Consider the following 21,973-nt stretch of genomic DNA (forward strand, 5'->3'; position numbering starts at 1 on the left):
AACCACATTGTTGTTTCAATTAAAAAAGATTAACTCCAAACTCAACCCTATTTGTTTGTCCTCTATATCTCAGGCAAAAATGTTATGTACATATTAGACTTAACAATATATTAAAAACAAAATCCCCACTGGTACTCCGCTTCTGAATGAGTACTACTGCTGAGGTATGGACAATTGAAAATGAGCTTCCTGCTCTTCTTACGGTATGGCCTGTGTTGCCCTGCAGCTTTGTGCAGCATATGCTGTAGCCACAGAGAGTAGTGATAATGTTGTGTATTGCTACTCATAAGAGGCAGTCAGTGGAGAGGCAGAGACAGGCAGCTGTGCGGAAGTAATGCATCCTCAAAAATCTAGGTCACACTGACACCACTTTAGTATTGTCGGATTATTACACCTAGTTTTATATGTTGTCATATTGTCCAAGATAAATCTACTGAATATGGATGGCTTGAGCTGTGTGTAGCTTTACGATAACCGAGTATCACTGACATGGAAGAGATTGATGATGGTTAACTTTTGATGGCCTTAAAATTATAAAGAATTGCATATTCTTAAATGATGCATGGCAGGAGGCAATGTGGCTAATTTATCACCATTATCATCATCTTTTCTAATTACATGCAAAACAGACGTTTTAGGACTGTTATCAGAAAACATATTTTATAAAAAATGTAAAGAACAATGAAGCAAACATTCAAAATATACTTAAGGTAAAAACCTTAATAAAAATAAATCTTGTTGATAAAAAATGAAAGACACAAGATTATGATGTAGGCTACTGCACCCTTTAAAGAGTACCCTATTGATGTCTTTTTATTTTACAACTTATCCTCGTATGGACCAGTGTGCTGTGCAGTCTGATGGACAGAGGCAAGGTTAATCACATTACTGACTGCACTATTATGTCTTTCTGAGGGGGGGGGGGGGGTGAGGCTTGGATACACCCATGCATGCAAAAGGCTACATGCACAAACATGTTCAGGAACATGCAAAAAAACACACTGTGCATCCAGTAATAAATGACCAAATTGACATTCAAGTGGGTAACATACTATAGATGTAAACCACAAACTAAATTTAGATAAAAAACAAAACAAAACAAAAACAGCAGTTCTTTATTATATCAGGCAATGTTCCTTAGATGATTTAAGGAAACCAAAGGGAACATTTTTTTTTCTTTCCGTGTTGATATGTAGGCTAATATTCATAGTTTATGGTTGATATCAGCTTGTCTCAGGTAGTCACCGTACGCCCTGACGTTTCCACCGCACTGGCTGCGTGACACGCACTCACTGCGCGCGGTGTCATTCTTGAACACGCAGTCAGGTGTCGCACTTCTATCACGCTACCGGCGACGCCCGCCCGGCTTTTACCCCCCCCCCCCCCCCCCCTGTTCACGTCGACATAGTTTCATTTATTTATATATATATAAATATATTCACTCATGTGGATGTAATGTATGGGAACGGATGACGTCGCTCGTGTGTTTGTGTGGGCGTGGAAAGAGATGTCAGTGTGCGGCGCGAGAGCAGGACGAGAAGCCTGCAGCTGATTAAAAGCCAGAGAGGAAATACAACTTTAACCGCTGGAAAATACGTGTGATATCCGAGGAATAAAGTTGTAAATGGTCGCTGTTGACAGAGCAGGGCATCTGGAGGTGTGTTAACATCGCCCCACATCGCAGGAAGCCCAGCCTCTCTCCCTCACTGGATGTTGAAGCAAACCAGGCAGCGGCGTTTCTACATCAGGCCACCGGTGCTCACCCACTGGAACCTCCATTTCAGGTAAGTTTACTCGCCCTGGGAGGAAAAGACTAGCCTCGCTTCTCACGTCTTCATTTGTAGAGTCTTGACAGGCGAGAGCTGCTTTGACTTTGTGAACCACATCCGTGTTTCATGAGGTCGCGATGCAGAAACGAGCCGAAGAGCCGCCGACCCGCCTTCATCACATCAGGCTTTTTTCGACGTGTTTTTTTTTCTTCTTCTGCTGCCTGTAGTTCATAACTGCTGAGCATCGTTTTGACACAGCATTGTGAAATGTGGCTGCATCAGTGAACCTGTGTGACATCACTAGTGGTGTGGCAAGACCCTGCCAGCGAGCCAGAGGAGGAAGTATGAAATGCCATCGACTATATGGATGTTGGATGAGCGTAATATTCAAATGTTTTTTTTTTTACTGCCCTGTCCTCATAAGGTATTCAGCCATGATAGTTCCCCTCTGGCGATCAATAAAGTCTTATCTTATCCTGCCGTTTCTTCGCTCGGGAAGTTGGACGTAGACCATGTCATAGTCTTGGCAGCACTGTGTTAATGCAACATGACAGGCTCATAAACACACTAAACTCCACAGCCGGAGTGCAAGGACATCCGACCTCTGTGGCTGGAGGATGCTGCAGCAGCAAGCCCGAGTGCATGTCGCCGTGGGGTGTGGTTGTTCAAACTGGACAGGCAGACTGTCAGCAGTGTGTGTTAGCTCTTCCTTCCAGCAGCACTCTTGCTTCTCCCTTGTAATCTCCCATTTGACAGCTCTTTAGAGAGCTGGCCACATCCCATTTAGCCTTCATGACATCCCAAACATAACCCTAAACCCTAACCAGCCCTCTGCATCCCTGTAGCATCTCTGTTTACTCTGTCTGTCTGTCATCACAGTTTTGCCGCTGCAGCAGGCGGCCCCCTCAGGCTCGTGAATGTGCCACAGTGGACAGCCAACATGTGTTGAACACTCACTCCTGTTTGATAAGCTTCAGCTCAGGGCAGGCTGCAAAATCTCGGATGCATGCTGTGTTCACCTTTATCAACTTATCCTGGATAAGGGATGGCTTTTATGCAGCAACAGAGATATAGTAATCATTATTTTGACAATGCATTTCTTAACATGACCCCAACCGTTCTTACACTATGTGTAATGTCAATGCAGACATTCAGTGAGACCCCTTTACACGACCCCTCCCTGTGCATTATACCTTTGCGTGAATGCATATTGCTTGACTTTCTTCACTGAGATTGTTACCCTCACGTAAAGACAGACAAGAGTAGTGTAACCTTTATTTGAGACGAAAAGGGAAATGACAGACAGTATGGACCAGTGTGCTGTGCAGTCTGATGGAGGGATGCAAGGTTAATCACATTACTGGCTGCACTATTATGTCTTTCTGAGGGGGGGGGGGGAGGCTTGGATACACCCATGCATGCAAAAGGCTACATGCACAAACATGTTCAGGAACATGCAAAAAAACACACTGTGCATCCAGTAATAAATGACCAAATTGACATTCAAGTGGGTAACATACTATAGACGTAAACCACAAGCAATTAAACCAGCAGTTGTAAAAGTGTATTCTGTGTGTTTGTGTGACAGAGTGAGAGTGAGAGAGAGACTTCTTGTTTATCTGTTTAGGTTGACTAGTCATTGAGGTCACTGACTTGTATTCATTCTCTTGGCGTAGTTGTTTTTAGGTCAAGTGCTTCACTAGTGCTAGTGTTGCACTTGGCTAGATTACTCAGCCTTTCAGAGGGATCTTTACCGTGTCTTTGGAATATCACTAGCCTGCTGTGTGTGTGTGTGTGTGTGTGTGTGTGTGTGTGTGTGTGTGTGTGTGTGTGTGTGTGTGTAGATGGGGGTATGTCTGGATTGTGGCCAGTCTTGTTCTGACAGTCTATACTACACCGATGCTGATGTAACCACCCTGAAATTGTATAATAAGGCTGTGATGCATTTTTTAGTTGTAGGAACTGTGTAGTATAAACAGGAGTATATCTCAGTGTGTCCACACCCACTGTTGGTTTAGAGTAAGATAGAGAATAAAGGAGTCTTTGTTCAGGCTCATGTTTGCTGCTCTTTTATGTATTTATTGCGTCTGAACGTCTCACATCAGTCTAGTTAATGTTTGATTAAGATACCTGTGTGGTCTGTAGCTTTGAGGAGGTCCATCTGTAAGTGTGTTAAAAACTTGCGACCAGTGCAAAGGCTTCGGCCTGCCTCACATGTGGTACTTCATTTATGATCCATAAGAAATCCTCTGCTAAAAGAGAGAGCGAGCCATAAATTCTGATTTTTATATTGTCACAGATCACAAATATCCATACAAATACATGAATGTACAAGTTAATGCCAAAAGCTTGTTTGTTTGAATATTTAAAACAGTTAGGGATAATGGTTTGAGTACTTAAATTATAACTGACATTTAGATTTTATCACATTGTTTGTGTCGGTTTGTGTTTAATGTGACCATGTGCTTCCTTTTTCTGAATGTTTTAGTAAATTAAGTTCGGGTTAGCAAAATAAAACAGCCAGTTAAACAATCATGATGGAAGATCAACACACAATTACATCAGTAACATTTAGAAACTTTGGATGTTTTTACTGGATATTGAAACAGCAGACTTCATCTTTTGCTTATCTGAGAGTTCACACCCAGTTAGTGAATGAAGGAAGCAGATGTCAACTGTAAAAGAGAAGTGGAAATGATGGACGTAACAAAGGTGAAATTAAAGTGACATTATGATCCACATATGAAGAAACTGTGGCTAAAATAGGTAGCATATACGTTAGTCTATAGCTGTGAGTAGACCCTTGCCGATGGTTGCTGCCACAAGTATAAAACCTCATGAATGATTAGCTCGTGCTCGTGCAACTCTATTCAAAACTATGACCTGATGATATGAACATGGTATTACTTTGTATCTTTGTGGGTGGTGGCTGGGTCCATGGGGACTTTTTTATCTTGGCCATCGTTTTGGTCTGTTGAATGGTTTTAGTGCTTTCTAGTGCACTAAAAGTTGGGTAGAGTAAATAAAGTATTTTAAGCTCTATGACCTGTTGGGGCTCTGTACTTCTGTGGACATTAAAAGTGCTTGTTAGCCTCTTGGTGCCCAAATAAATTGTTCCAGTTTCCCATAAACTCTTAAGTGGCTCTGTCTGCAAGGTGGGTGTCCAACACGTGGCTGCTGCAGGAGGCTTTGTTCAAACTGTGTGTGGTAGAAGACATTTTTGCGTGTGGCTGTAAAAGGGAAAACAATCACATATTTTCTTGTTTTGGATGCATTTTATTTTCTTAAGTTCTGATGCAAGCAAATATCCCGAGTAGACAAGATCTGACCCCCAATTTGTTTTGTATATAAAATCAAGACGTTTTTCTTTTTTTTCCACCGACGTCGCTGAGTGTCACATCCTGATCGGATGTACATTGATGCCTCCTTTCTGTTATGAGATAAAAATCAGTAAACCATTTGTCATGCCTGTACATAAAACAATTTTTGTTGTTGGCATTTATGTGTGGTAATTATTAATCACATGATTGAGGCGAGTCAGGTCTCTAGAAATACCGTCAATGAAAATGTGTGAATAAGTGTAGAGAGCTTTTGTACCACTGTGAATAGCTGTATGTGTCCCTAGTTGTCCTGTTTGGGACTGTGTGCTTGTGTCTGTTTTTTCTGTGTGAATGATCTCTCTCTCTCTCTCTCTCTCTCTCTTTCTGTCAATGAGAGTGACATCAATGACCGCTTCTACTTGCTAACATCACCATGCCAGCGAGTTGAGGGTGGATGGGTGAGAGTGGTTAGAGAGTGTAAGAGAAGGCTGCAGCTCCTGCTCTCTCCTCTCCTGTACCTCCCCCTTCTCTCTCCCTCATGCTTTCATTCTTGTTCTTTCCCATCCCTGCTGGTACCCAGCGTCTGACTGTGTGTGTTGTATAAAAATGAATGTGGTAGAAAGCTTCCTTGCCCTCCAGCACCAATGCATTTCTGTCTCTCAGTCAACCTATGCTCAGAGGTTGTACAAGATAAAGCAGTCATGTGCGGATATTTGTGTTTTCCTGGAGTGTGCAGCCTTTATATGATGCAATCCTGTGTGCACAGTGTCAGTGTTTATGTGTGTGATTCATATCCACAATGAGTCCCCTCCTTCCCATCATCCTTTGCTGTTTGAGGAATAGTTTTTGAGAGCAAGGGTTGCCTTGGTAACTATTTCTGCCATCTGTGGATGTTGTATTAATGCAAGGTAATGTGTGTGTGTGCAGAAAAAGATGGCAGCATTTAATGCTTCAGCTCCTTCGTTATTTATTCAATAGTTTATAGACAGACCTGAAGGTTACTGGGTTACAATTCGTTCCAGGAAGAGATTAGAGGAGTCCAGTTTCTGCTCTCTGAACGTATCATTGTAGAACCTTATTCCATGCCACTTATACACATGCTGACACAACTGATGCCTTCTTTAAGTAGGAAAAAGCAGAAGACTAAACAAATCATTAATTTAAATCTCTCTATATTTTTCATGGTTTGTGTGTGGTTCATTTAGAGGACAGCATTTTTCCAACTTAGTGCATACATTATATATATATATATATATATATGCTTTCCAAGGACATGTCCATTAACTCTGTTACTTCACCTCATTGAATTTTTGTCAAAAGACAGCTGGTATGTCATGATTAGTTTATTCTGTGGAGACTTTAGTGAGGCTAGGACAGTTTTTTTTTTTTTTTTTTGGCATTCTGAGGTCTTGTTTTCCATCGGTCTTCTGAAGTATAAGTGAAAGGCCAGGTACCATAACTATGGTGGTCAGACTGTTTTTATGCTCTATGGAGCTTCTAAATACAACCAAGGGACTGGAACAGGATGATGATAAATTGCCCACATGTGTATCGTAGAGACAGGAGGGTGACAGAGCAGAGTGTAAATGTTATCCCAAAAATAGTCTGTTTTCCCAAGGCTGTAGTGCCTCATGTGGCTTTGGCCCAGTATTTTGTGCAGAGTAGTGCTGTGTAACCCAGTTTTCTTTTTTTTTTAACACTGACTCACTATTCCATGATTTATTTTCTTTCTCTCTGTTTGTGTGTTTGTGTTTCCAAAACAGAGAGTCCCAACAACCAAAAGCAATGATGTAGACTTTAGAACGACATAATGATGATGACGACACTGACGCAGGGCCTCGCAGGGAGGAGGAGCAGCGACTGATTCTCTCCTCCTTTACACCACACCTGGCACTCTATGTCCGTCCTGATTGGGCGGCCAGAGTACTATGTCATCAGCCACACCCCCTGCGGCCCCGCCCTTTAAAAAGGGAAGGAAGCCGGAGAAGTCGGAGGTGATGGCTGACTCTGTGCAGGCCACCAATGAGGAGCTGAGGACCAAAGTCATGGATGTCCAGATTGAGCTGCAGCAGGAGCGAGGCAAGGTGAGAGGCAGGAAGACGACGATGAAGAAGCCTACGTCTTGTGTAGTAACATAATGACAGCAAAGAGGTGCTCTCCTTTTTTAAAATCGAACACTTATACCAGGATGTATGACAATGGTGATCTGTGCTCAGCCTATGCCATTGCAAAACATTTCTATACTTACATGACCGATATATTTACCCCCACTCTTGGAAAAGGTCCAATCCACAAAGCATATTGTATTCATGATATTCACAAGCGAAAACTGCCATGTTGTTACCCTGCTCCATTCAGTTAATTCTTGTATTTGGTTTATAACAAAGCCGCTAGGAGCAGCTAGTTCAGATAAAGAAATACACACATTCTTGTCCTGCGCAACAGCCCAGACATTCAATAAATGTAAAAGTGTGTCAGGTTGAGCTTTTGTTTGAATCTCAGACAACCCCTGAAGGATTGAACCTCTGGATTATAGCTATAGTAACTTCTCTTATGTATATCAGTCTTTATTTACAGGTCATACAGAGGTGGAGTTGATGTTAGGTCACTGGACATTTTGCGCGACATCCCTTTGAAATGTCACACGCATGTCTTGCAGATATGCAAGCTCCGTGAGAGGCTGCAGGAACAGCGGCAGGCGCGGGAGCTCGAGCAGCACAAACATGTTGTAGCGGTGACCGACCTGCGCGCCAAACTCCACGAAGAGAAGCTCCGTGAGATAGCCGCTGTCCGCGAAGGCCTGGCGCGGCAGCATGAAGTCGAGCTGGCCCGGTCCATCAAGATCCGGGATGCAGAGGTGCAGAGGCTCCAGGGGCTTGTAAACGCACTGAGAGATGGAGCTGCTGACAAGCTTAAAAATGCTCTTCTCGGAGAGGCTCGGGAGGAGGCCAGGAGAGCGTTTGATGGGGAAAGGCTGAAGCTACAGCAAGAGGTGGGTTGTAGCATGTACTGTGTGTAGGTGGATAAACTAAGTTTTTATCATAGATGTTTTAAAACTAAGTGTTAATGTAAAGCTGTGTACACAACCTCTGGTATGCCCTGCTTCTCACAAAAATAATCAGCCTATTTTGTTTGTTTTATGTGTTATAGACCTTCTGGAACAATTAAGTGAGTGTACATGTGTGTTTATTGTTGATGTGGGACTGTGTAAACCTTGGTAAATTCACTGTTGAAAAACAGGAAGCATTTTGGAAAAGCCTGTTGCCAAGCTATTGTTTCACTATAGCCTTTCCAGACAAACAGGTCATCTATCCTCACAACTGTTTGATAGAAAGGAAATATATGGGTGTTACTCTCTTTGTTGTTGTTCTTTTTGTGTGTAATATACAAGTGTTTGAGTGTGTGGTGTGTATTTTAGATCCAGGAGCAAAAGACAGCCAGGAAGCAGGCGGAAGAGGCGCTTGCACATGCTCTGCAGGCGGATAAAGCCAAAGCAACAGATCTGCGCACAGCCTACCAACAGCACCAGGATGAGGTGCACCGTATCAAACGGGACTGTGAGAGAGACATCCGTAGACTGGTAAGGCCACATGCTGCATGCATGACATACCCTGCAGACACTTCATACAGTATTTATCATCTTAAACTGGCCATGGCCAGCATATACGTCTTTAAAGAACGGCTGATGAATTAAAATATTACCCACAGACACTCTTGGAAGAATACCTGGTACACACTGTAGAATGAAAATCTTCTCTAACAGACTGTTACAGTTTTTGACAAAGTCAGATGTAAGTCAAGTTGAATTTATTGTATATAATAACCTGTCCAAACTTTCTTGAAATGTCTCAATAATTTGAACTATTCATGATAAAATTAGTAATTAGAGAGGACCTCTGGGAGCAAAGGTCTCTGCAAAGGCAAATTTGAGGTGGTTAGATTTTGTTGTATGTTACTCACATCATGTTTTCTTTATCCGCTACAAAGTTAATGTGTCCTCTATTGGCTCAAAGAGTTCAACAGGCTTCATGAAAATCATGCCAGTAACTTTTCTGTAACCCTCCTGAAAAAAATCTGACATTAAATAATATAAACTACTTGTCAGAGGTAAAAAGCATAACCTAAGGTATTATATAAATTGTTACTAACAAAGAAAAAGTGAGAATCAGGACTTTGTGAGTGTGGTTTGATCACATTTATTGTCAGTGTCCTGCAAATTAAGCAAACAGCCACACAACAATCTCCACTTTTAGATTATAATGTTGTGAGCACCTAATTCTCGCAAAACATACAGAAAGCTATTAATTGTAATTCAAAATACAGTTCTTTAGGACTCCATTGCTCAAAATGAGAAGCTGAGTTAGAACACATGTTTTGGTCCCTGTCTTACAACATCTTATCACTATACCCCTTGTGCATCTGTTTGAATAAAAAACAACAAGTCATTTCATGTCCATTCCCGCAAGCAAAATGAATGAAATATACAAATTTGGAGCTGTCATGATGAGAAGAAAACATCTCATACTGTGATGCAAACCATATATAATCATTCCAAGAAAGGTAAGCTTGACAGACCCAGCAGCTGTTAGTTTTATGGTCTGTCTCAACCCCATTTGGAAATCACAAAGACTCCCCTACACATGACATCTGTTTTCCTGCTTTTGATGTTCAGTTCCAGTGCAGTAGTTATCTAACTGTCCTCATATCAGGGATAAAGGCTAGCTGCTGAGCTGCCTGTCTTTGCTCCATCTCATCATTCTGGTGGTTATCTACCAAAATTAAAGTCTACAGGTCTGCAGTTACTCATTAACTTCTATCATTCACAGAAGGGCTACAATAAGAAGCATTTTAGTCACTAAAGGAATGTTCGAACATGGGCCTTTAAAAGGTGGTGAATTAGTAATTCATGGCTGATGATGCAGAGCATGCAGTGCAGGAATTACCAGTGTCAAAGAAAAAATATGGAAGGAGCAGAGGCAGAAACATTTGTCAGAAGAAGTTGTTTGAGTGCAGAGCAAGTACAAAGCTCCATAAATAAATCACAGCCGAAGCACTTTTTTCTAAGATAAAACACACCCTTATTTTGAGCCATTTGAGCATACAGCCTTTCAGTCGTAGGTAAGGTGTAGATGGTGTAAAACCTGCGGTTGAAACTTCAGCATCATTCTTAGCAAACATATTAACACACAGATCCAACAGAAAACAACCAAATTACTGTTCCTTTTTCGTTTTCTTTTTTCTGTCCATCCTTTTATAGATGGATGAGTTGAAGTCGAAGGACCGGGTGGTGGGTGCTCTGGAGAGGGAGCTGGGGCTGCAGGCCGGCTATGCTCAGAAGCTTCAGCTTCAGAAGGAAGCCCTGGATGAGCAGCTCGGGCAGGTACGAGAGGCCGAGAGGTACAACCATGGCAGCCCCAAGAGGGAGATGGTGCCTGGGCTGGGGGACCAACAGGACCTGCTCAACAACCAGGTACACAAATAATAAAATAAGTGCATATGCTTCTGTACATGGATGCAATGATACCTCCACAATCCCTCAGACATTCTGAAATGTGACCTACATATATAAGACCATAATACAGCCATAAAAGGAATTTCTTTGTTGTTCTGAGTTGCTGGTGATGTAGATAGCACCATTTGTGTTGTATTAAACAGAACCAAATTCATGCAGATTTGAGATGTTTCATGAGATGTGTAATAGATTTCCTGATTTAGACTTTGATTGAACTCTAAATCTTCCTTTTCCTGGTATAGAGGAAGAATAAACACAATTCAAAGCTTCAGCTCATACATTAATGAAAAGCTTGTGGATATACTATCTGTATATGCACATTCAGGTTCACAGTTGCACTGTGTAAAAGACGTCTCATCCTTCATCCCACCGCCTCCTCTGTCCCAACTCCTTCCATTATTTGCCTTCTTGCCTGCCTGCATGTAAACCTTTTTTTTTAGATTTGGTTTTCCTCTTCCTCTCCTCTCCCCTCTCTTCCACAGGAGGTAGAGGAGCGTGACATGAGGAGGTTCCAGCTGAAGATAGCGGAGCTCCACTCAGTCATCAGGAAACTTGAGGACAGAAATGCACTGCTTGCTGATGAGAGGAATGAACTAGTGAGGAAAATTCACTGAACTGAACATAAATGTAGTGATTATAGGCATGAGAAGTCTTAAGAATTCCTCTAGAGTACAAACATGCTGTTACACTTAGCACTGATATACACAATAAACATGCATACCTGTAAGTGCTGTATAAAAACATTTACGTTTGATTCCTCTAGTCTTGATCAGCTCTCTTCTGCTTGAAAATTCAGTGTCACTTGAAGTCAAAGCTTAAGATTACAGTGTTTCCTCTCCCGGTTTCCTTCCTCTTACTAGGTGAAGCGGGTGCGAGAGGCAGAGAGCCAAATGAAGCCAATATTTGAGAAGAACAAAAGACTGTCAAAGAAGAATGACGACCTCCTACAAACACTTCAACGCATGGAGGAGAAACTGAAGACCTTGAGTCGAGAGAACGCTGAGATGGTAAAATGCAGCAAGCATATGTTTTTAATCTCTTTTTGCATTTTAGTATAAATACTCGTGGACAAAGCAGTTGTTATGGATTTACTCTATTTATGAGGGATTGTAGTCACTGTACTGTTCGTGTAACATTGAAAATTTCAACAAAAAACAAAAGCAGGACCTCTACTGGCTACTTGAGGAAATGCATAAAATAGTTCTTCAACCAATCATCATCTGTCTCATGTCGCTCTGTCTTCTGTACCTCAGAAGGAAAAAGCCTCGTCCTCTCGCCCCCCCTCACAGCAGCAGTCCATTCAGCCACAGCTAAAGCGTCCCAGCTCCCTGACAGACCTGAGCCACGCCCATGAGGAACAGGAAGTGGAGTTCCTCAAGCTGCAGGTTGCTGAGCAACAAGGCATCATTGACGAGCTTGTGCAGGTCAGTTTTTCTGATTTGTAAATATTGAATAGGATAAAATCTGTCAGATGGTAGATATTCAACTTTTGCATAACATTTTTTTCATACGGTTTGTTCTGCTGTATTGTAACTCTAACTTTAAATCATTTTTAACTGTAATGTTAATGAGTAATGTTGTCATAGTAAGAATTGTTTCATGTAAATATTGTGCTTATGTTCGTCAGGTTTTTAGATCACTGGAATGGCAATAAAATTCCCCGTTTCACGCTTTATACATAAAAAAAAAAAATCAGTTGGTTTTCTTGAAAAAACACACCATTGTTAAAACGTTCTGTGAATATACCTTAACCCACCTGCTACCACATTAGATACATTTGTAAAATCTGCTTAATACAATGGACCTCTTATTTTTTCCATTCCATTTACATGTGCCATTCATAATTCCAATCAGATTGTGAAAGCACTAGCTCTGTCTTCTCTTGACCACGCTCCCCTTAGTTTTGCCTGGTTATATCTGTTTTCATGTGCACAGAATCTCTTATTCAGCAGAGTGTTTCGTTTGATTAGACTTAACTTGCCCTACCTCCTCCAAACATTTAGTTGTTTTTAATTTTCCCTTCTTCATCCATTGTATAAGGCTGCTACGCCCTCATCGTGAAGAGATTTCACCCCCTCACTTCAGTCCTTCTTTTATTGTTTTCTGTGCTTCATAACAACTTTATGATTCATGTTTCATTTTTATTAAATGTTGTGAACTCTTGAGTACCATGTCTGTCATTCTTCTCTTTAGGAACGTGACCGGTTGGTCATGGCCAAAAAAACCAGAAGGAAACCTCTCAAACTGTCGAAAGTAAGTGTCCATGAGCGTTGAGAAACCTCAGTCAATCCAGTGATGTGTAACTCAGCAACTACCTACTCAGAGGTTCAATTAAGTGTGTGTGTGTGTGTGTGTGTGTGTGTGTGTGTGTGTGTGTGTGTGTGTGTGTGTGTGTGTGTGTGTGTGTGTGTGTGTGTGTGTGTGTGTGTGTGTGTGTGTGTGTGTGTGTGTGTGTGTGTGTGTGTGTGTGTGTGTGTGTGTGTGTGTGTGTGTGTGTGTGTGTGTGTTTAATTGGGCTCAGGGGACAATGATGACTGTGTCCTTCACAGCAGGGAGAATCACACTGAGCACACACAAATCATGCATGAGTGGGTCCCAGAGCAAGTGGAAAACTATGATAACTATGATAATTATTAACCTTTTGTTTCATTTCATTTTGAGTATTCAGATTAATGTAGGATAAATTAATGATTTCTTATGAACACTGCTAACCTAATTTGAGTGTTTTTTTCTTTTTGCCCGGCATGTATGAGATAAGAGAGAAAGGGGTCACGGCTAGCTAAGTATGTGATGTTTCTTGATGAGAAGAAAAGGTGTTGTGCCTGTATGTGTGTATGCAGTTGTGTATGTATGCTTGTGTGTGGTTTAGAGTACATGTTTGGGTTTATACACCAGGGAACATTTTAGTGTCTCTGATGTTGCTAGGAGGAGTTTGTGCCTGTTTGTCAGATACCTTCCTCCACCTCTGCTGCTGGATCCAGTTAGTCACCTTGGCTAGGTGGATGCACTGTTGGGCACAGCGACTTGGCTTTTGGACTTGCGCTTTTTCGGGAATTTAAACCAAACTGAATACTTCAGCCTGGAGATAAAAAAAAAAAAAAAAAGAAAAAAAAAAAAAGAACAGAAGCTGCTTTTTGGATTTTTCAGTGGGAGCAGTTTGATTGTTACCAGAAGCTTATCTACTTTGTGTGGGCGAGCAACTGAAAGCCTCTTTTTTTTTTATAATAATAAAACGCTTTATAGATCAGCCCATTTTCTTGTAGATATGACAGACTTATTTTCTGAAGACTCTTTATAGTTAAGTGTTGAGGTTTTTGTTCGAGTGCATCATGACGGAGTACATCCTCCTTATCCTCTACTTCTCCTCCTTCATCTGCCTCTGTGCTTTAGTCTGCCTCTACTTCTCTGGTTGCCAGGAGATGACTTATAAACACGATGGTAAGCACCCGATGGGGTTTGGAGTAGTTAACAGCAGGAAAGAACTGAATAAATATACACAGATTTCAACAGATGTGATTAAATTTCAATATGATAAGACTGAATGTTGGTGAATTACTCAAGTTGAAAAGAGAGCTTTTGGGATATCATAAGCAGACGTGTGGAGGCGCTTTATTGAATTCAAATACTACACCTGAAATCAAGTTTGATGTAATCCAGATGATTGATTTTATTTTGGCTTTCAGTAGTTTGGGCAACAAATAGATGTTAAAGTTTTATTTGTAATGTATAGTGATTATGTCTTCTGTCACCTCTCTTTCTTTTTGCAGAGGCATGTTGTGGAGACGTATTTTGGATTTGATGAGGAGTCGATCGACTCTGAGACCTCTTCTATGACTTCCTATAATACTGACCTCACTGACCGCACGCCTGCAACCCCAGAGGAGGATTTGGAAGACGTAAGAAAGTCCATTGTATACATAATGCACTGTAGAATTAATGTGAGCTATAGTCTATAGATCTAACAGACGAGAAAAACATACCATCAAAAGTTATTTTCAGATAAAAAGATGGGCTTACAAATAAGTTGATGTGAAGGTTTGTATGCATTTGAATCACCCCCTTCATCTTTCATACTTTGGATGTTTTGCTTTCCATAAAAAAGACTGTTACCCGTGAAGAGTCAGAGCTTCGCTTCCGTCAGTTGACCAGAGAGTACCAGGCTCTCCAGCGGGCCTACGCCCTCCTACAGGAGCAGACAGGGGGCTCTATGGATGCTGAGAGGGAGGCCAGGGTCTGTACTATCACTTCTAACCTCTTTAGAACCCACTTTATTTATAATCCAGCTCTTCTCATATACTTTTCTTTTCAAACAAATATGACTTAGGATGTTAGAAGTGAATTTAAACTGAAGCTTAATTCTATTACATTTTTGTAAATAAATATTTCAATTTGCACCCTTCTCCCTGACTGCCGTCATTCTCCCCACAGACACGTGAGCAGCTGCAGGTGGACCTATGCAGCTGTCAGGCCAAGATCATGGACCTGGAGAAGGCCCTGGCAGAAAGGGGGCAGGTAACAAAGACGGGGGATTGTAACAGGAACTCACTGGTCCTGCTCTCACTGGCCTGCATGCTCTGCCCTCATCCTCTGTTCTTCCTGTTGTTCGCTTTGTGTCTCGAGCCTTCTGCTGCTGTCGAGCCTGGAGAGGACTGTTAAAGCTATGAATAGAAACAAAACATTCTTGTCCCATGATGTTTCACCTTTTGTAAATCTGAAAATGCACAGGTTTCAATAGTTTTTTATTTTAATTCATATGTTCGAAAGTCATTTTGAAATATTTGGTTGAAGAATTAAGACAAACAAATTCACATGAAGAAGAATAACCGGCTAATGTATCAAAACTAAGAAGATATAAAGATTAGGCTGACGTTAAACACCTTAAATATACTCTACATTGAATATCATGAAGAATACTACAATAATAATAATGTATTGTATTATAATGCATTCAGCTTTTCTGTATTTGTTCCTTTGTCACCTCATGTTGCATGTGTTGCTTGATTCACCTCTGTTATTTTGGTTTTCTGCTCTGATGTGTCTCACTTCAGAACGTCTTTTTTCCTCCTGTTAGGGTAAAATCATGTTACCCGTGGTTGCAGCTCTATTGCCTGTTATCTTGGGAGTTTTCTTATTTCTTTGGATCAATAAACTTGTTCCACTCCCACTCTGTTCCTGTCTGTTTGTGTCTATGGAACATTTGCATGTGTCATTTGGAAATGCAGCAGATGGTCACCATGTGTTATGTTTTGAGTTGGCTGACAGCTTTGTTAATTACACCCTGTTGTGGGATCCTTTCCTTCCTTCCCTTTTCTTTCTAGTGACATTTCTTGCTGATGTTGTGTTTGGTTGTCATGGCAGGATTCAAAGTGGGTCGAGGAGAAGCAGTACTTGCTCAGGACCAACCAAGATCTTCATGAGAAGGTAGGCTGCACATGTCATTAGCAATGTCGTTCCTGTGGCATATTTCTGTAATATTGCATTCTTTCAAACTTAATTAATGCCAACCAGAGCTTGATATTATTTAAACTTTAAATGCTATTGCTGATACAACACCATGTTACTGATTTGAAATTCAGTGTCCAACTTTGGTGAATGAATACATTTGCAAATGTTAAATTCGGCTGCAAAGATTTTTTTTTTATTTACATAAAGAAGGGTTATTATTATTAAAGGGATAATGCCAAACAAGGTATCCAGGAACCAATGTATGCCATGAAGTTGCATGTTGGACAGATGCTACTGCACTCGTATAACTAACCCAGAGAAGGGTTGAAGGTTCATATAGCCTTTAAAGTTTTTGATACTGATTTAAAAGAAGTCAAAGCTGGAGCATGCCTGATTTCTGTTGGAAAAGTTATTCATCTCTATAGAGCATAGTGATTAGAGAAAAGAAAAACATGAAGATGGGAGTGATCTGATTCCTTCGGTAAACTACAGTATATTCTTCTTACAACTTATAAGTCACAATTGTTTTTTATGAAAGTGCATTTTTATCTAAGAGGATCCATTGTGAGATTTTTGATCGGCAGAACATTTTCAGCCACCTGAAATGATTCAGGACATGGGTTTTTCAAAGTGAATTGTAAATATGTAAAATAAGTGAATTTGTGTGACATTGATGCGTTTGTGTGTGTGTGTCTGTAGATGTGTGCGTTGCAGCGGACAGAGACGCGTCTGCAGGCCGAGGTTCAGGATGCCCGGGATCAGAATGAGCTGCTGGAGTTCAGGGTGCTTGAACTGGAAGTAAGAGAATGTACCAGCGTCATACTGTCACCAGGAAGCGACAACAACAACATCAGTTCCAAACTCAAGACTTACATACAGTGACTCAGCACATAGACAAACATACTATGTACACGTACCTGAGTCCTCTGTATGCATCTGTGTGTTGCATTGTTTTGCATGGCAGCTGTGTGTATACCCCGTCCTCTGAACTGGAATATTTTTTTAAGAAAGTTGTGTTAAGATAAATATGATTTTAAATTGAATAAAATGTATTTAAGTTGACCATTTAATCCCACCTTTGTTCATTTTGTCTCTCATTTTTTACATATATGTTGAACATCTTGTTTACCCTTTCATGTTGTTGTTTCCACTGATAATTAAGGACAGATTGACATTTGGGGTGACATTTGTTGACTTCATGTTGTTTTCTTTTATATTAAATTTACAAATATAACAATAAGGCATGTTGTTTGCCAAGAGGCCACTTGTCACAATGTGTCACTTTATGTAGCAGTTGTGGCTTAAGTTAGACAGAAAAGCATTTCTTTGAGTTTCTGCATGTGTTATGGTACTCCCTATTGGTTTGGTTGAGTTCATTGTCCCATTTAAATCTATGGGTTTCCACCTCCCTCATTTTGGCAGATCCTGACCATGTTTTCAGTTTCATGTAAGTAAATCCCTGATTCACTCCCTTTCCACTCACATTCACATTCACTACATCAAATTCAGTGTCTGTTGTTCTCTTCGAGTCGCACTGTGCGCCACCACCAACATGATAAAAACTGTTACATAACTGTAATAATGTGAGTTTGGTAGAAGTCATGATGTTTTAGTTGTGTGTGTGTATAAGAATTTAAATAGCTTGTACTGTTCTGTAGGAGAGGGAGCGTCGATCTCCTGCCCTCAATCTCCACATGTCTGCGTTTCCTGAGAATAGCAGCAGCGCTCTTCAGATCTACTGCCACCAGGAGGGAGTTAAGGTTATGACACTTAAACTAACCTTTCTCCTTCAGGACTGTCATTTACAGCGTTAATGTTAGGGTAATTAATGTTATCTTATTCTGACCTTTGTGCAGGATGTCATCATTCCTGAACTCATGAAGAAACTGGATATCCTAGGGGATAATGGGGTGAGGTGAAAAACTGTTGGATTAAAAGAAGGTCTGGTATCCTTTGTTTTTTTTTATCTTATGTTTGCCTGTTTTATTTTCTGAAGAATCTCAGAAATGAGGAGCAGGTAGCAGTGATCCAGGCAGGGACAGTGATCTCACTGTGTGAGAAGGTGAGAGAAAAACCTCACGCATGTTTTTACTGACACCCAGTGGACAAACATTACCATTGCACTCAATTTACTCCTATAATAGCCGTCACATTTGGACAGTTTTTTGATTAACATAAATATGGATAGAAATGATACAGTTATTTTGACTAGTGAAATTATTAACCCCCTGTCTTTCCACATTGTCTCAATATTCCCTATACAGTGGTTGAAGCAAATAGATAGCACAGAGGCTGCCCTGACACAGAAGATGATCGACGTGGAAAATGACAAGGTGAAAAATCCATTTACCACAAAGAATAGCCTTGCAGTTTTGTTGGGTGCCCCATGTACGGAGCCTATTGTTCTCCAAACAAACGGCCATGGTTTGACTTGCGGCTCCTTTCCTGCATGTCCTTCCCCACTCTCTCATTCCTGTTTCCAACTCTATCCACTGTCCTATCAATAATGCACAGTAGACCAATCATAAACTTAAAATAAAAGAAACAGTGGACATGATTTTTCAGGTTATTGATCCACAATAACCTGTAATTTTCAGTGGTGGTACAATGTCTTGTATCTTTTTGCAGGAGCTGTTCAGTAAGCAGAAGGGATTCCTGGAGGAAGAGCTGGACTATAGGAAGCAGGCCTTGGACCAGGCCTACATGGTACGTAGCCTGGCGCAGTATAACCTGTCTCTAAATACAAGGCTTGCTTTGAAATTACACAAAATTCACTATGTTTATATTTATTAAAACACAAACCTAGGCTGTACACAAGGCATAATGGTTTATGATAAAGGCGGACATTTTCATCCCAGCATGACACATAAACATTTGGAACCCATTCAAACATCATCAATGATCCATTAAAGTTAAAATTGTCTCAATTTTTCGGGATACTGCATCTTTTACCACTGAAGTAAAAACAGTTGTGAACAAAAACAGTCAAGCCACTGAATTAGCCAGGATATTGGGCCTCTCGTTTATAAAACTAATACTCATTTGTCTTCTGAGAAGGCAATGAACTGATCTCTTAAAACATCAAGTATTAGGATATGATACTGAAACTCCTGTGTAGCATGACAAATAAGAAAGCACTGTGGGTTCAAAATATTTTGATGATGGATCTAGTTAGCGTGAACGATCTCAAAACTATCTATCATCCCACAGAGGTCAATAGGCTGAACCCACAAAACTAGTCAACACTTAGTATCTAGGCCACTCTCATAAAGTATTAACCATTTGACTCAGTCAGTTTAATGTTGGTTTGTGTTTATTGTTCCAATTCATGCTGTGTGGGTGAAGGTTTGGATTTGACATGGTAACTTCTCAGAACAGTTCACCTATAGTTGACTAAGAATTCAAATATGTTTGTGTTACCATCTTGTAGTTACCATGTGAAGGTCAAGCCTGAATAACCCCCAATATGAAGTGGAACAGTGTTCCCCATATCTGCCATGGTCACAGTGGTGTATGTATGTGTTTGTTTGTGTGTGTGACTCAATGTGTGTGCTTGTGCTTTTGCATGCCTGTGTGTCTGCATGCGCATGTGCACGTTCACGTGTGTCTGTGTGTGTTTGTGTTTGTGTACCTGTGTGTGTGTGTGTATGTGGCTGGCTGTGCAGAGGATCGAGGAGCTGGAGGCCACCCTGTATAGCGCTCTGCAGCAGGAGCAGCCGGCATGCCGGGAAGTGGCCGAGTCGCTGACAGACAGGCAGAGGGAGGAGCTGAGGCTAGCTGTGGAGAAGCTGCGGCGTCAGATTCTCCGGCAGAGCCGGCAGTTTGACAGTCAGATCTTACAGGAGCGCATGGAGCTCCTACAGCAGGCCCAGCAGGTAAGGCTTAAAACAAAACAAGTCAGGTTACAAAGTCCTGCCCTCCTTCAATCTGACCCTGGCCCCTGTCTGAAACGTCTGACCCCACCAGACCTTTGGTGCTCTTAAAAAGATGCAGTATCCCTGTGTGTTCAACCTCTAACTCTACCTGTAAGTGCATTTGTAGAGATGAAAGGATGATAAGATAAGACAGAATGGTTGTGTTACTGTGTGTTTATCATTGTGATCTGACCCCTCCATTCTTCAGTATCCTTCCACTCTGCAGCTCTCACAGTAGTATGGCTCGTACAGTAAATGTTATTCATTCAGTTCATCAACAACCACAGCACCATCAATCTCATTGAATCAGTTAAACTGCAAGTTACTAACAAGGTTTGCCCGATCCCTAACCCTGAACACCGTATGACATACAACTCATTATATTAACAAACAAATCAAATATTTACTGAAGTTAGTCATGTAATCAGAGGGCACTTTCTTGGCCAGAGTGTATCTGTTATGCCTTGTCCATTTGCATCAAAATTGTAGTGTTGGTTATTTTGTCCCCACAGATGTGGTTCAGTTTAAATACCTTGTCAGTTCCCATGTTGACTCAACAATGTAGTAATTGTAACCCAAACTTTTACTGTATTATGACTATTATGATGTTATTAATATTAGTGTGTAAGTAAAGCATAAAACGAAACGAACTACGGTTCTATGAATCCCGAATGACCGCCAGAGCGCTCTGTCACTCAGAATCCTCGTGATCCCGCGAGAAGATTCTGTAGGAACAGAACCCCGGATGACACTGGAAGATATAACCTCTCTCGGGTCATCCAGGGGTCACAAGTGACATTGTTGGTATACATACTCGAACTGCGCATGCGTGAAGGGAATATTCAGTTCTTTAAGCACCGCCTCTGGCGGTCAGCAGGGATGAAATAGAAATGTTTGTGTTTTATTGAAGAAAACCTGTTTGTTAAAGAGTATTTGCTAATAAATCTCTCTACTATTTTTCTTAATCCTGAAGTAACTTCAAGATATTTTGGCTTGATTTAAGGATTTTAGGAGCTAAAGGTTTTCAAATGTCAAAAATAGAGTTACATTTTTGATCTGCCCCTTGGTTGCCATAGCTACCATAGAGACAGGGTGCATGGGAAAGAGGCAAGCTTTCAGAGTTTTTTAAATAATGAATGATGACCAGTGGCGTAGTGGTTAGTGCATGCGTCCCATTTACGGAGGCAGGTCCTTTTAGCAGACGACCCTGGGTTCAAATCCGACCTGTGGCTCCTTTCCCGCATGTCATTTCCCAATTCTCTTTCTTCCTGATATCTGACTCTGTTAACTCTCCTACCTCTCATGGCGTAGGCACAAAAAGCCCAAAACTAAACCTTTAAAAACAAAAGAAGAGATGAATGACTTAAAGAGATCTGCAAAATGGTTTTGGTTTTAGAGACGATCACATCCTCCCCTCTTACCACGTCTTTCTTTGCCCTGCAGAGAATTAGAGAGCTGGAGGACAGGATCGACTTGCAAAGGAGACAAATAAAGGATATAGAGGAGAAGGTATATTTTCCCTTTTTTTTTTGTTTCAAGAGAAAATTCTGTCAACAGTAACTTAACTAGGCAAAGATTTTCATAAGAATGTGAAGGACTTTACATCTACTGCTCTGATGCTGTGTTTTGTTTTATTAACTTCTTCTCTCTATTTTCTTTTTCCTTTTTTCATCTGTCCATTAACCCCTACCCCCCTGTACCCCTTTAGTTTTTGTTCCTCTTTTTGTTTTTCTCTTTAGCATTTATTCTTTGGCCTTAATGATACTGACTCTGGACCCACATCAGGTACCTCCTTTACTCACTCTATCATATTAATATTAAATCCAGTTATAGAGTAATTAAAACATAATAAGGATTTTGAAAGACTATGTATTTTTTTTATTTTTCTTAGGTGTTTCGGTGCTGTGGAGACAAGTGAGGACTAACAAAAACTTTGTTTTTTATGCATCTGTAGACAGCCAACGAAAACCCTATGGCCTTTTTGATAAGTGTGCACTTTTGCAGAAGAACCTT

At 40.9% G+C, this 21,973-nt stretch overlaps 1 protein-coding gene across 1 annotated transcript; it reads left to right on the forward strand.

Annotated features, from left to right (window-relative positions):
* The first annotated feature begins 1,396 nt into the window (after window positions 1-1,396).
* On the forward strand, window positions 1,397-21,960 carry jakmip1 (janus kinase and microtubule interacting protein 1). Its single transcript, XM_020645864.3, is given in 24 exon segments — window positions 1,397-1,784; window positions 6,853-7,173; window positions 7,749-8,081; window positions 8,508-8,669; window positions 10,347-10,559; window positions 11,084-11,197; window positions 11,462-11,608; window positions 11,855-12,025; window positions 12,795-12,854; window positions 14,369-14,497; window positions 14,704-14,832; window positions 15,030-15,113; window positions 15,960-16,022; window positions 16,746-16,844; window positions 17,705-17,806; window positions 17,903-17,956; window positions 18,043-18,108; window positions 18,311-18,379; window positions 18,675-18,752; window positions 19,712-19,921; window positions 21,404-21,469; window positions 21,700-21,745; window positions 21,852-21,919; window positions 21,922-21,960. Coding segments are annotated over 23 exon segments (2,643 nt in total). The 5' UTR covers window positions 1,397-1,784; window positions 6,853-7,017; the 3' UTR covers window positions 21,946-21,960.
* Window positions 21,961-21,973: the final 13 nt, after the last annotated feature.

The sequence above is a fragment of the Labrus bergylta genome, chromosome 9 (assembly GCF_963930695.1).
Source record: "Labrus bergylta chromosome 9, fLabBer1.1, whole genome shotgun sequence".
NCBI lineage: Eukaryota > Metazoa > Chordata > Actinopteri > Labriformes > Labridae > Labrus > Labrus bergylta.